Source organism: Orcinus orca, chromosome 13, assembly GCF_937001465.1.
Source record: "Orcinus orca chromosome 13, mOrcOrc1.1, whole genome shotgun sequence".
NCBI lineage: Eukaryota > Metazoa > Chordata > Mammalia > Artiodactyla > Delphinidae > Orcinus > Orcinus orca.
In genome coordinates, this window is record NC_064571.1 from 33,634,760 (window position 1) to 33,649,153 (window position 14,394).

Here is a 14,394-nt window from a genome sequence, read left to right on the forward strand (position 1 = left end):
CGGTTTCATTATCCATTAAATGAACAGGTTAGATTAGACAAGTTCAAGGGTGGCTTCCAGTGCTGTTCTAGGATCCTAAGATAGTTTCCAGGCGTCAGAGGAAAGAGAGGCTGGCATTGCACATCCTTGTTGGTACTCTCTGCTCACTCCTTGTCTGAAGTCACTTGGCAGCTCTCTGTTGCTGACCAAAGGCCAGCCTTGAGCAACAGCTGAATCTCCATCCTTGGGGCCTCCCTTCACCCAGGCTTCTCCTGCAGGATGAAAGATTTCATGCCATTCTCGTGAAGCCAGCCCACATGAATGGCAGGACTAGCCTCTAAGTGATCTCTCTGCTCCTGGGCCAGCACACAGCCTGATGGTATCTGCAGAGGAAGGGGTGGAATGTGGAAGTTTACATGATGTCAGCGCACACACATCCTCCTGTCTTGAGCTGGGAGCCCAGCCATCAGCTACTGTGCCGTGCTGCATCTTTTCCCCCCCTTCTCGAGAGCCTTGGGCTGCTTTGAAGTCCCCTGCTCCATGCTTCCTGAGAGGATGGGCCTCTGAGCAGGACTTAAACAATTGGTCAAAACAACAACAACAAAACGTCTATTGTTTGCATCCTCGGCAGCAGACTCTGTACTAGTGACGTCACATTCCATCTCTCCAGGCCTCAGACTGACCAAGATCCACTGGAAAAGAATTGCTCTGGTCTGTTTGTCACCCCACCCCCCAGAAAAATTCACATGTAGAAATCCTAACCCCCAAAAGAGATGGTATTAGGACATGTGGCCTTTGGGAGGTAAGTCAGAAGGGTAGAGCCCTCACGAATGGGATTAATATCCTACAAAATAGGCCCGACAGAGCTCCCTACCCCCTTCTGCCGTGTGTGGATACAACCAGAAGCCTGCCACCCAGAAAAGGATCCTCACCTTCCTTGATCTCAGCCTCCAGCCTCCAGAGCTGTGGCAAATAGCTACCACCCCGTCCGTGGGATTTCGTTAGAGTGGTCCAAGCGGATGTAGACAGGACTCATCCCAGCCAATCCCCTAATACAAAGTGTCCTACCCAGTGCACACACGTATGGAAAACCATCAGATGTGCCTCACGCTTAGGAGAAAATGCCCTAACGTGTCATGCTCGAGGCTGTGAGGACATGCAGAATGTTGGCGGGAAGAGGGCAAGGGGTTTGAACATGCATATTGCAGACCTTTTGGAGTTCTCAGCACCTGTGCCGGTAGAAGAGAGGGGACGGCGAAGGAGTGGGTGGCTGGAAAAAGGCAGATTCAGTAGATCCTGCCCATGGCAGGGCTTTGAAAGTAACAGTGGGAGCTCCTGGGTCCAAGAGAGCACCGGTGACATAGGTCAGTCTGGCTCTGCCTTCCAGAAATTGGCTCCCAGGTCCAGGTAAGGCCTGGAGCTACGTTGCCATGCGTAGCATAGGTGGTCTTTTGGGGCATTGAGGACAGTGGCCTCAGACCCCAGATCTTCTTCCCTGGCCCTTCCTTGGACTCACGACGGCCTGGGGTCCTGGAGAAACTCTTTCTTGTGTTCTCCTCATATGGAGGGTGGCACAGGAGCAGTTTAGGCAAGCCAGGTCCCCTCTCGATTGTGAAGACTTGACTTTCTGTCTTCTGGTGCTGGACCTGCCACTCTGTGATCTTGCAGTTCTGGCAAAAGGTGTGGAATGAGAGGTATCACCTGACCAGGAGGGGCCTGGGATTCAAACATGGGCCTTCCACCCAGCCTGAGACCCAGCAAGGTCCTATAACGTGGACCCCCAAGAAAACAGGCTTCAGGGCTTCCTCTTCGCTCCTTCAAACAAATGTTCCCTTTGGAACTGTGAAGCCGGCTACTTCCATACTCACGTCTATGTTAGCATTCAAAGGGTCCGTGCCAGGAACCCATGGGAGAACATGGCACACGTCTGGCAGAACTACAGACACTCATCAGTGGACATTAGGTGTTCAGGAAGTGTTTCTATGTTTGCTACTCTGTAACTGAAAAACAAATCAACTCAGGAAATCAAATATTTTATTGCTTTACTTAATGATGTTCCAAATCAGTCTCCCCGCCCCCAGTCTGCTGTAAGCAAGTCTCTACGAGGAGCTCTAGGGCTCATCCTTGCCCTCTGTCAGTCTGGTCCTTGGGGGGCTGGAGGTGGGCGGAGCAGGGTCTGGGTAGCAGGACTGAGAAACACCAACCCCCTGTCCATCCCTTTCACTCTGTGAGTAATATGTCACGGCCACAGGCAGTGGGGAATAACTAGAGTGAAGAAAGCACAGAGAGGAGGAGAAAAAGGCAGAAAACGAAGGGAGAGAAAGGAATAAAGGAGGAGACACAGGTGCTGCAGAAGACTAAACTCTCACTGTGGTAACCAGAGATTCCAAACCACTAATTCAGCCACGTGGTTTCAAGAGTTCAAGAAAATTATGGGAGTAATGGGATGAACTATGTAACATTAGTACAGGTAATACCTGCTGGGAAATTGGGCCAGGAGTTTCCAGAGCTAAAAGCACATTTGAGAATATCTACTTATATTTGTTTTTATCTCATCATGATTCAATTTTTGTCCTGTGTATGTTTTATGATATAGCAATACAGTAGTATGTGTGTATAATTTATAAATAAATAAATATACCTATATTGAGGAATGTATGCTCAAATATTTTCTATTGATGGGGTACATGGTCAAAAGAGCCTGGAGACCACCTAACTAGAACAATGACAAAAACCACGAAAGACTCCACCATCCTACGTACCAAGGCCTGGGGCCTCACCAGGGGCCTTGGCCAGGGTGGCTTAATGCAGAAGGATGACTGTTACTATCTAAACACCCAACTAGCATCTAAGGAAGCTGTATCATAGTGGGCCTGCCCTATGCAACCGTGGCCCCTGAAAGGCAAGTGGGATTGGAATGCAGCCCGTGACCTGCTCATCAAGCCATGTGCCCAGAGAGGGGTACATCTTTCCCCAGGCACGGGAGACTTTTACTCTCATAATGGTGTTGTACGGATTGCCAAGAGCTCTGCTTTTTTTAAATTTGAATCTAATTTTCTAATTGCTTTTGCTTTCCTGAAGCCAGTTTACTGCTTGTTTTGTCTTTGCCTAATATTAATTTTGAGTTTGCAGCCCTGGAGAGTGTGCGTCATGGCGGGGGGACGGGTGGCAGAATGGGGTCCCGGCTTCAGTAGGTGCAGCCCTTCAAAACACAGCCCACCACGGCTGAGAAATCAAAAGCTGAATATCATGTTTGGCCCCTGTGTCTCAGAGACACCCGGAGGCCATCTGACTAGGTGAAATGTCCCACACAGGAAACAAAGAACCAACTCCTCAGTGCAGCCTCTGTTGGGGTCAGCCCGTTGCCTGGGTCCTGGGATGTGGCCTGCAGCAGAGTCTCCATTGGACACAGCTATTCAGCCATGGGAGGTGCCACTTCACTCGGCCTGAGACCACAGTGGGATAATGCAATCCCTTTGAATACAGCCCCGGGGCTCGGAGATGTCCACACAAGTCCCTGCTCATACTTATCCTCCTGCAAACTCCACTGATTTATCTACTGGGAAATGTGATGTTTTCCCCCCGCAAAATGTCCTCTCCTTCTTAGGGAGGAATATCGCTTCCTGGTCATCAGCTAGCAGCGAGAAAGGGAGCATTGCTAGGTCTCTGCAGGCTGTCTCTGTGGTGCTCCTGGGACGCTCAAGCATCGGTCTTGGGCTCCTTCATCGATTTGACAAATTCCTTGACGTCCTCTTCCAAGACCTTGTTCCTCCTCTCCACATCCTCCCGGGAGCGCTCCACGTTGCGGAGGCTGATTTCCAAGGCTGCAGACTTCTTCTTCTCCTTCTCCAGTTCTTCACTGAGCCTCACCACCTTAGCCCACACATCGTAATTTTCCTTTTCAAGGCTACGAGGAAGGAAAGAAAAGAATGAAAGGATGGGGTGTGACCTCTAGACTTTCTCTTCAGCCTTGCCCTCAACCCCCTCTGTCCACTTAACCTTCCACATCCCAAGACCCATCTCCAACCTGTACTTCCTAGTTATGTCCCACCCCCGACAGGAGGACTTCCCAGTAAACCTGAATTCCCAGAGCCTGTCCCCATTTTTGTCATTTGTCATCCATACCATGACATCTCTTGTGTTGTTTTTCATGTCATTTTGCGTTTTGTATCTCCCACCACAAAATAAAGTCTTTGAATGAAGAGACCACCTCTAATATTTACAGCCCCACAGCGCCTTGCATCTGTCCTGCTCAGTTGCAAGGTTGACTGACTGCTGAACCCCATCAAGATTCCAGATTCTCGGCACCTGTGTACACACGCATGCTTTCTCATCCTGCTTCATTGCAGAGCACGGACCAGAGCCTTCTCTTATGAAGGCTCCTGGGGACCGAGATTTGGAGAATCTGGGGGAGCTGCCCCTTGGGAGCAACTGTCCTGCCAGTCCCACCCTTGCTTCTGAATCCCACTCCAAGTGAAGGATCTGTTGGATTCCTGAATTCGCAGGATTTTCACTGTTACTGGCCAAAACCTTAGTCTAGCCTCAGGTGCCCATTTCTCTCCCTCCAGGCTGTGCTGAATTAACCCTTGGGAATGAGAGTACATATGACATTTTTGAGCCAAAGGAGGGAATTTCAGGCCTATGAGGAGACTATGATTGGAAAGTGGCTTCAGAATTTCTTTCTGTGAGATGCAGCTTCCCTGCTACCCAATGGCCTGCTCATTTTTATACGGAGACTTGAGCTCCTGTTTGAGCCCATCTCTGGCTTCTATCTTCAAGGGCCTTGGTCCATTTTGCAGGCAATGGGCTCTCTTCAGAGCCTTGCTTGCCCCTGCCTGTTTCTTCTTAAAGCCAAATTAGTCTCATTCCTCTGGAATTCCACCCATTACAAATTTAGTTTTCTTCTCTGAGGTCTCCATATCTTTCTTGTTTTGGGGGGGAAACCTCAAAAGAGACACCATATTAGATCTTGACTACTGACTCCAGTGGAGAGGTAGAATCTGAGTGGGTTTGGGAGGTTGGCTGACCCGAGTTCGAATCCCAGCCCCACCAATGACTAGCTGTGCAACCTTTTTATACTTCCTAAACTCCCATTTCTTCTGTAAAATGGGGGTATTACCTATTTCACGGGCTAACTGAGGGGATTCTATGAGAAGGTGTGTCTGAAGCATGAAGCTTAGAGCAGGCACTGTAGAATGTTAATTCTCCTTCCTCTCCCGAGGATGGAATGGGAGGCTCCCCTGACAGTGGATTCCGAAGACTTTGTTCCCTTCAGGAGGAGTGGCCACCTCAAGGGCAGCTAGTTCTTCCCCACCCTGTCAAAGACCCCCGTGCTAGAAACTGGGGCTCAGTGTCTACTCTGGGGCTGCCTTGGTCACTGCCAAGATGTCGCCCAAGTCTCAGAGTCTATAAACAGCTGATTTCAGGTTCTTAGACAAGAAGTTACGTGTTGTTCTAGATGGGCGGCCCTCTGCAGGGAAAAAAGGATCAGGCTAACCAAAGTCTTTCTTTCATGTACCTGAGTCTCTAGGGACTGAAAAGTACCCGTCGTTCGAAAACCCCACTAGGTTCACATTTCACTAACTTTTGATTAGTGTGACTTCAGGCAAATCTGGATTGAGGTTTCTTCTCAGGAAAAATCAGTGGTGTGAAAAAGATTTCAAGGAAGTAGTTTATCTACTCAAGTGAGCAAATCATGTCCGAGCATCTTAGAGATTTGTGTGAAATGGTGGCAACGGCCATGTCACTGGCCTCGCTTCCGTTCACCCGCTGCAGTCAGAGATCGTGGAGAGTTAGTGATCCTGACCCAGTGAAGCCTCAGTCAGGTCAGGGGTGCCCAGAAGCTCTGCCTCACTTAGGCTTTCAGGTGGCTGACCAGGCCCTCTCCATTCTCTGCCCTCTCCCCTCAGTCACTCCCCTGCTGCCACCAACCACCGCTCTTCCCCTGCATGAACATGCCAGACCCCTCCCTTCCCATAGCCTCTGCACTTCGGTTCTCTCTGCCTTGCCTGCTCTCCCCCAAACCCACCCCAACCCCTCCCACGTGGACCTCACTAGTTCCCTCCCCTCCTTCAGGCCTTTGCTCGAGTGTCACCTTCTCAGTGAGGCCTTCCCCAACCACCCTATGTAACACTGGAACCCCCTTCCTGAGCTCCCCAACCCCCTGCCCTGCTTTATTTCTCTCCCTAGCATTTTCCACCATCTAACATAGCATATGTTTAAATTATCTGTTTGTATTCTCTGTCTGTCTCCGCTAGAAGGAAAGCTCTATAAGCAAAAGGGCTTTTGTGTGTTTTGTTCAGTGCTATTCTCTAACAGCTGAGATGGTGCCTGGCATGAAGTAGATGCTCAATAAATGTTTGCAGAGTTGATGAATGACATTAATATGAAAATTTTAAAAATTTCTCTTAAGACATGTTGATGCTTAAACAACCACTGTTTGGAAACAGTTGATTAAACTACTTAAGCTACATATTTAACTTTTCATGAATGTAAGGTAAAGCTTAGAGTTTTCACTAATTTAGTCATCTCCTCAATGCCTTTGCCCTGTTCCTCATTAGGCCCAACTGCTGTAGATAGTGTCTTCTGTAACTGAAGTTTTATAATGTCACTTCTCTGGCAGAGGAGAACAATCCCTATTGCTTTTAAGATGGAAGGCGAGTGGCTGCCCAGGGCCCTCTTACTTTTGACTTACTTTTCAATCTGTTCCTCATACATTTGCTTCTGTGTTTCTATTTCCTTTCGCAGCTTCTGGACCATCCTCTGCAAAGATTCAAGTTCCTCTTCTCCAGAGTTATTTCTCCCAGGCCCGGTTTCAGAGTTTAGGCTGGCAAGAGCATCACTCTTGGAGTCACAGGCCTGGGATGATAGTGTACCGGCTTCATCCCCAGGGGACCCCGGCTGCATGGGGACGTTATCGTAGGTGGAAGTCCGCTGGGAGTCGAGAAACTGTGGCACACCTTGAGACATCGTTCTCCTGTGCCCGTCCCCTGCCTTCCCCTCCGAAGAAGACCAGAACTCATTTTTAAAGATCTCTACTTTGCAGCTGTTGGCACCTTGCAAAGCTGATGTCAAGAAGCATTTCCGGTTAGGGAGCGTCTGAGTCCTTTTTCGTGACTGCAGCTTCCAATCTCCTGGCTTTTCCCTGGATGCTTTGTCTTCCAGACACCCATCACTTGGCCGTTGTCCAGTGGGGCTGGTTGCATCTGAGTCGCTGGCCTAGAAGAAAGTGACCACGGATGTTACATGGGTTTTTCCCACACGTGTCACGTTCCCAAGATAAGGATTAGAGACTTGAAAGAAAGTATCTCCTGGCCACACACCTATGAAACTCAATTAGAAGACAATCTCCTAATTTGTCACATTAGTTGATTATCTGTGTGGCATTTTTCCAAAAGGATATTATACTTGAAGGAACTCATGCTCTAGAGGTAAACTGCTGACTAAAATCAATGGTTTGCTTGTGGTAAGGGGCCCTAAACTAGGATTCTTTTATAACCTTAGAATGGGGGGGGAGGGGGGCTTTTCTAACTATGGCCCAAATACAGAAGCCATATAAGAATAATTTGATAAATTCAACCCACATGTGTTTCCATGACCCACAAAATTAAAAATAAAACAAAGAAACCACCACATGCTAAATCAAAGAAGAAATGACAAACTGACAAACATATTTGCAATGTATATCACAGACAACAGGCTACTCTCCGTAATGCATAAAGTTCATAAAAATTGAGAAGAAAAAGACTAATATAAATATGGGCAAAGAGCAAGATCAGAGATTTCATGGAGGAAAAATGCAACATAAAAAAATGTTTGAACACTCTTATAACAGGAAAAACTCAAACTGAAATTAAAATTACTGAAATATTAGTTCTCATCTAACAGATGGGCAATCCTCCAAAATCTGACAACACACTCTGCTGGCGAAACTATAGGGAAATAGGTTATTTCATGCATTGCTGGTGGAAGTGCAAAATGGCACAACCACTGTTTAACAATTTTAATCAAAATTACCTATGACAAATCTATTTACCCTCTGACTCAGCAATCATACTTCTGGGAATTTATCCCAGAAATACATTTGCCTGAGCACAAAATGAAGTATGGTCAAGGTTATTCATTGCCTCCTTGCTTGTAGTACAAAGGAGTAAAAGAAACCTGTTCATCTATAGAGGTTGGCTGAGTAGATCATGGTACATGCACAGGATGGAACACCATACATCTGCCAGAAACTTGAGGTTGTATGAGGTACTGCCTATGTATTGACATGGAAAGGTCTCCAGGGTATCTGTTAAACAGAAAAATTCAAGATACACAATAGTGTGTGTGTGTGTGTGTGTGTGGAGAGGGAGAGAGTGAGCATGTTATGCTTTGTGTAAAAAGGGAGGTAAATAACAATTTACACTCATATCTGCTTATATTTGCATAAAGGAACACTGGAAGGATAAAAAAGAAACTGATAAAGGCAGGGAAAAATAAGGTGGGTGAAGACAGCAGAGGGAGCAGGAGTTCTAAACATATCTCTTTTGTTTTGACTTTCTTGAGTGATGCGTATATATTTTTAGATTAAATTAAAAAGATTGAGCCCTAAAATGAGAGAATCAGGTCTCAAGCTGTCTGTCTGATGCTTCTAGCTCATCACCTGCTTTGGCAACCCCACCTGGAATCAGAAGGACCTGGGTCCTGAGGTGCAAACTAGATCTAAGTCCCACTCTACCATTCTACTGCTGTCATGTTGGGACAGCTGGTCAACCTCCCTGAGCCTCAGTGCCTCATCTATAAAATGTGGATGATAAATTCTGCCCTACAAAGTAACGGTGAGGACTCCAGGTGTGATCTATTTAAGGTTCCCAGCACACTGCCTGTCCATTGCTGCCCGTACTGTTACAATAAATAAAGAAACCTGTCAAATGAGTACAACACTGGCTACTCTCAAGGATGTCTAGGATGATTTCATTATATGACGTATAAACATTTCTAAATATTAATTTGATTTTAGAGTATTAGTAAATGCACTGTGTCCAGGCAGGCATCACCCAAGAAAAATCACAACTACCACCATCTTTTTTCCAATACATTCTTTTTTTTTTTTTTTTTCAGTATGCAGGCCTCTCACTGTCGTGGCCTCTCCCGTTGCGGAGCACAGGCTCCGGACGTGCAGGCTCAGTGGCCATGGCTCACGGGCCCAGCTGCTCCACGGCATGTGGGATCTTCCCGGACTGGGGCACGAACCCGTGTCCCCTGCATCGGCAGGCGGACTCCCAACCACTGCGCCACCAGGGAAGCCCTCCAATACATTCTTAATCATCCTCGGGATTAACAGTAGGCAACTGACATTACCTGGCAAACTGGAAATTTTACATTCATTCCTTGACTGCACATAAAGAATTACGCTGCTATATAAAGTTCACACGTTCTTTTAAAAAATATTTGCCTCTATAAATACGTTAAAATATTTGAGCTTTGTAAATTATTGGCCTAAATAGTCTAAATTTCAGAGTCTGCAGAGTTTTTTGACATTGTGAACGTGAGCCCCAACCCTTCAGTACAAATGAGGGGGTTGACATTGCTGAGACAGCTTATCAGGGAATGAGAAATATTACACAAACACATCACATACTCTGAGAAAGGAATCACGTTTCATGGCTTAGCAGGAAACCGTTCTCTCTGGACTTTCACCCGGAATTTTCAACAACTCTCACTAGAACATTAACACTGCGATATGTAGTTTCCCCATCGAAATTCCCTGGACTGAGTTTAAAAGGGTTTAGAGTGGGCTTTAGTGAGGACTCCCATTGCTTAGTCCCTGGGGGATGGGCACACATGTCACCAATCCCACCTCCAGGATACCAACTAGAAACTAGATTTTGAAAGAGGCCAGGCTTTCAAGATTCATTCAAATGGGTCTATATCAGCTGTGCCCACTGCCACAGCATCACCCAGGACTCCCTAAATCGCCACTCCAGAGCAGCTCTTACATGGAATGACCTGGACTGAAGGAAGAGTCGGATGGAAGGAGGAAGGCTCTCTGCACCTTACCATGTTACTGACGCTGTCTGTCCTAGAAATTGGAGGGTCCTCAGTGGCATCCCAGCCCACAGAGCTTCGCGCCACTGGAGGTTTCTTGGGGTCATTTTTGGGGGCAGGGGGTGACAAGGGTGCATCCTTGGATTTGGGAAAGAGGATTTCATGGTCTCTGATCATCATGGTCATCACTCTTTGGATTTGAGGAGTCCCTGAAAGAAAGAAGAAAGAGATTTGTAGTGCTGGACTATGGGGCAGAGGGCAGGTGGTCCTCAAGGTTCTCCACCCGTGAGATGTCTGTCTCTAAACTTGACTCTAAAACCACATGGCCCCAAAGGACCTCATTTGCTCCTCACAGGATCCTTCTTAATTGCTTGGGGTAGGAGATTGTGGTGAATGGGATGGGATAGAAGAAGAATATGGCAGTGGGGTGAAAGAGGGTTATTTTCGGCCTACAGCCTTCTGGATCAGTCTTTGATCAGGTTATAGGCAATACGACAGGAAAGAAAATGAATACATCTTTCTCTCTTGATGACATCTGATTTCTTATTGCATGCATAGAGGATGCATACCAGGCATACTGCCTCCCCCAAACCATGGCAGACATCAGTACTCTGTGTCAGGACTCTTGTTCACTGAACCAAGACACTACCTCAGAAGTCTTTTCAGCGCAGCTTAACAAGTAACCTCTTTGGGAGTTGTCTTATAAAATCACACTTGTTTGCTCTCTCTGGCTAAGGATGTTTAAAAGTACTAAAAGACTAAGAAACACTAACTAAGTGTTCTCGTGCTAGCCTATCATACTGTGTGACGATTGGTAACTCTTTAACGTCTCTGCTCTGCTGTGACACAGGGCTATTTTACAACTCAGACAAGATGATCAACGGAAAATGCTTGGCAAATTGCGGAGCAATTTGGTAGCAATGTCACTGTCTTTACTTCCTCTGCCCCTACATTCATCACGGGACCAGCGTACCTCTCATGATCACAGCAGGGTCTTCGACCTTCGACCTGATGAGATTCACACCAATCACAGTAGCCAGATTGTCCACACTCATCTTGTTAACTCCACAGTTCAGCTGGATTTCATGGAGAAACCTGTGGGCAACCAGGAAATCCCAGAGTAGGAAACAGGAAGTTGCCACAAGGAAGCACTTCCAGGTACCCACAGGATCCCAGAGGTGGGTCTCAACTCTTTACTTCTGGTCTCAGGAATGGGACCAGTCTGCTCTGACTACAAGGATTTAGCTTCCCCCTGAAAGAGTCAAGATCAAGGAAGAAGAGACACAAGCAACCCAGCTGCTGATGGTGGCACTGGGGCCAGGGGTGGGTGAGGAGTCACATCAGCAGGAGGCAGGGTCCAGTTCAGGGAGCTAAGAGGAGACAAGAGGACTAAAATGGGTGTTTGACTATCCCTGGTCCTGACTTTACAGGCTTCTCTCCCAGGCTCTCAGCACCTATCCCAGTGGAGTCTCCAGAGAAGAAAACTTCATCGTGGGAAGATCTCAGAAATGGGAATTCATGGTGCCTCCCTGCTCTCATCCTCAGGTTACAACACCAAGCGTCTCAAATTCTCAGCAAGTGCTCAAAAACTAACACTGAATTTTTGCTGTAATCCTACCTATTTGAGGAATGAAGCTCTCAGATTCACTATTTTAAAAACCTGAAAAGATCAGAAAAAAACACTTCTAAATATTGTCTCTCAAAACCATTTTTAAGTGGATCGGCTGAAGCAACATAAAATTCCAAATACAGAGAAATTATCAATTAAGTGGCAGGGGAGGGGTGTCCAAATAAGGAAACATTATGGAATATTACGGAGTCATGTATAATCCTACTTTGTGACATAGGAGAATGCTCACAATACAACATTTAGCCAAAAGAAGCAGGATACAAGCATATATGTATATATATTTTATTAAAAAATATATTTCTAATTTGGTATAAAAATTGTTTCCCTATATTTATATTGATGCATGTGATCATCTATCACAGAGACAAAAACATTCAGAAGGAAACACACTCAAATATTAACAGTGACTTTTTCTGGGTGAGGGGATTTGGGGAAATTTTCATTTATTTACAGTATTTCATATTCTCCTAGTTTCCATATCAAGCATGTAACTCTTTGATCATCTGGAAACTACAAAAAATTATATTAAAAAAATAAAAGTAGGGCTTCCCTGGTGACACAGTGGTTAAGAATCCGCCTACCAATGCAGGGCACACAGGTTTGAGTCCTGGTCCGGGAAGATCCCACATGCTGCAGAGCAACTAAGCCCGTGCACCACAACTACTGAGCCTGTGCTCTAGAGCCCACGAGCCACAACTACTGAAGCCCATGCGCCTAGAGCCTGTGCTCCACAGCAAGAGAAGCCACAGTAATGAGAAGCCCGCGTACCGCAACTAGAGAAAGCCCACGTACAGCAACAAAGACCTAAAGCAGCCAAAAATAAATAAATTAAATAAATAAATTAAAAAAAAATAAAGATAACTTTCAGCTACGTCTGACATGGAGATCCAGGCTCCCAACTCAGCCAGATCTGGGTCAATCCACATGCTATGTGTTGCCACAGAGACAGCACATAGCAGGTCCGTCCTCAGAAAGGGAATTAAGAAAGGTGGCCTGGGATGAATGTCTCTGGGGTGCTAAGTTATGGTCCAGAGACAGGAAGATGGGAGATAATTGTAGAAATATTATAAGGATTCTGGGTTCTAATGCCTGTCGAGGACTCTGGGCAGCACTGGGGCAGGCTTGAAGAAGGAAGCATGTTTCTTTTTTATGCTGATTAGTTTTCCGGGATCCTTTCAATTGTCTTGGGGACACAGGAAACTACCTCAGTGCTATGTGAATAGAGTTGACCTTCCAGAGGTTTGGAACAGAATCTCTTAAGTTCACAGAGATACTCTTTCCTCCTCTAACTGGGGAATTCGTTCTGGTGTGGCTGAAAATTATGGAACTGATACCAGGTGCCTCTTACCTGCAGATGTAGCTCAGGAGGCTATAGTTGTCTCGAGGAAGGATGGAGAGCTGCTTCATCAACTCCTGCTGAGCCTGGGAAGAGATTTTTAATGCCAGTAGAAGAGCCTGCTCACTTGCCAGCAATGGGACCCTGGAGCATAACTGGTGTATCTCTGCAGAAGCAACACTTTGGCAGTCACTCCTGTTCCCATAGTTGTGTGTGTGTGTGTGTGTGTGTGTGTGTGTGTGTGTGTTTTAACATCTTTATTGGAGTATAATTGCTTTACAATGGTGTGTTAGTTTCTGCTGTATAACAAAGTGAATCAGCTATACATATACATATATCCTCATATCTCTTCCCTCTTGCGTCTCCCTCCCTCCCACCCTCCCTATCCCACCCTTCTAGTGGGTCACAAAGCACCGGGCTGATCTCTCTGTGCTATGCGGCTGCTTCCCACTAGCTATCTACCTAACGTTTGGTAGTGTATATATGTCTACGCCACTCTCTCACTTCGTCCCAGCTTACCCTTCCCCCTCCCTGTGTCCTCAAGTCCATTCTCTATGTCTGCGTCTTTATTCCTGTCCTGCCCCTAGGTTCTTCAGAGCCAATTTTTGTTTGTTTTTTTTTAGATTCCATATATATGTGATAGCATACGGTATTTGTTTTTCTCTTTCTGACTTACTTCACTCTGTATGACAGTCTCTAGGTCCATCCACCTCACTACAAATAACTCAATTTCGTTTCTTTTTATGGCTGAGTAATATTCCATTGTATATATGTGCCACATCTTCTTCATCCATTCATCTGTCGATGGACACTTAGGTTGTTTCCATGTCCTGGCTATTGGAAATAGAGCTGCAATGAACATTGTGGTACATGACCCTTTTTGAATTATGCTTTTCTCAGGGTATGTGCCTAGTAGTGGGATTGCTGGGTCGTTTGGTAGCTCTATTTTTAGTTTTTGGAGGAACCTCCATACTGTTCTCCATAGTGGCTGTATCAATGTACATTCCCACCAACAGTGTAAGAGGGTTCCCTTTTCTCCACACCCTCTCCAGCATTTATTGTTTCCAGATTTTTTGATGATGGCCATTCTGACTGGTGTGAGATGATATCTCATTGTAGTTTTGATTTGCATTTCTCTAATGATTAGTGATGTTGAGCATCCTTTCATGTGTTTGTTGGCAATCTGTATGTCTTCTTTGGAGAAATGTCTATTTAGGTCTTCTGCCCATTTTTGGATTGGGTTGTTTCTTTTATTGATATTGAGCTGCATGAGCTGCTTGTATATTTTGGATATTAATCCTCTGTCAGTTTCTTCATTTGCAAATATTTTCTCCCATTCTGAGGGTTGTCTTTTGGTCTTGTTTATAGTTTCCTTTGCTGTGCAAAAGCTTTTAAGTTTCATTAGGTCCCATTTGTTTAT

General features: G+C 45.9%; 1 protein-coding gene across 4 annotated transcripts in view; it reads right to left on the minus strand.

The window, feature by feature from the left end:
- Window positions 1–1,996: 1,996 nt before the first annotated feature.
- Window positions 1,997–14,394, minus strand: part of ARHGAP25 (Rho GTPase activating protein 25) — an 87,821-nt gene continuing 75,423 nt past the window's right edge. For all 4 annotated transcript variants that reach the window (XM_012535660.3, XM_049696409.1, XM_033400405.2 and 1 more), the window contains 5 exons: window positions 12,987–13,060; window positions 10,982–11,103; window positions 10,021–10,217; window positions 6,674–7,197; window positions 1,997–3,886 (listed from right to left, as the gene is read on the minus strand). In XM_012535660.3, the coding sequence (XP_012391114.1) occupies window positions 3,679–3,886; window positions 6,674–7,197; window positions 10,021–10,217; window positions 10,982–11,103; window positions 12,987–13,060 (1,125 nt within the window). In that variant the 3' untranslated portion in view covers window positions 1,997–3,678. The remainder of the gene's footprint in view (window positions 3,887–6,673; window positions 7,198–10,020; window positions 10,218–10,981; window positions 11,104–12,986; window positions 13,061–14,394) is intronic.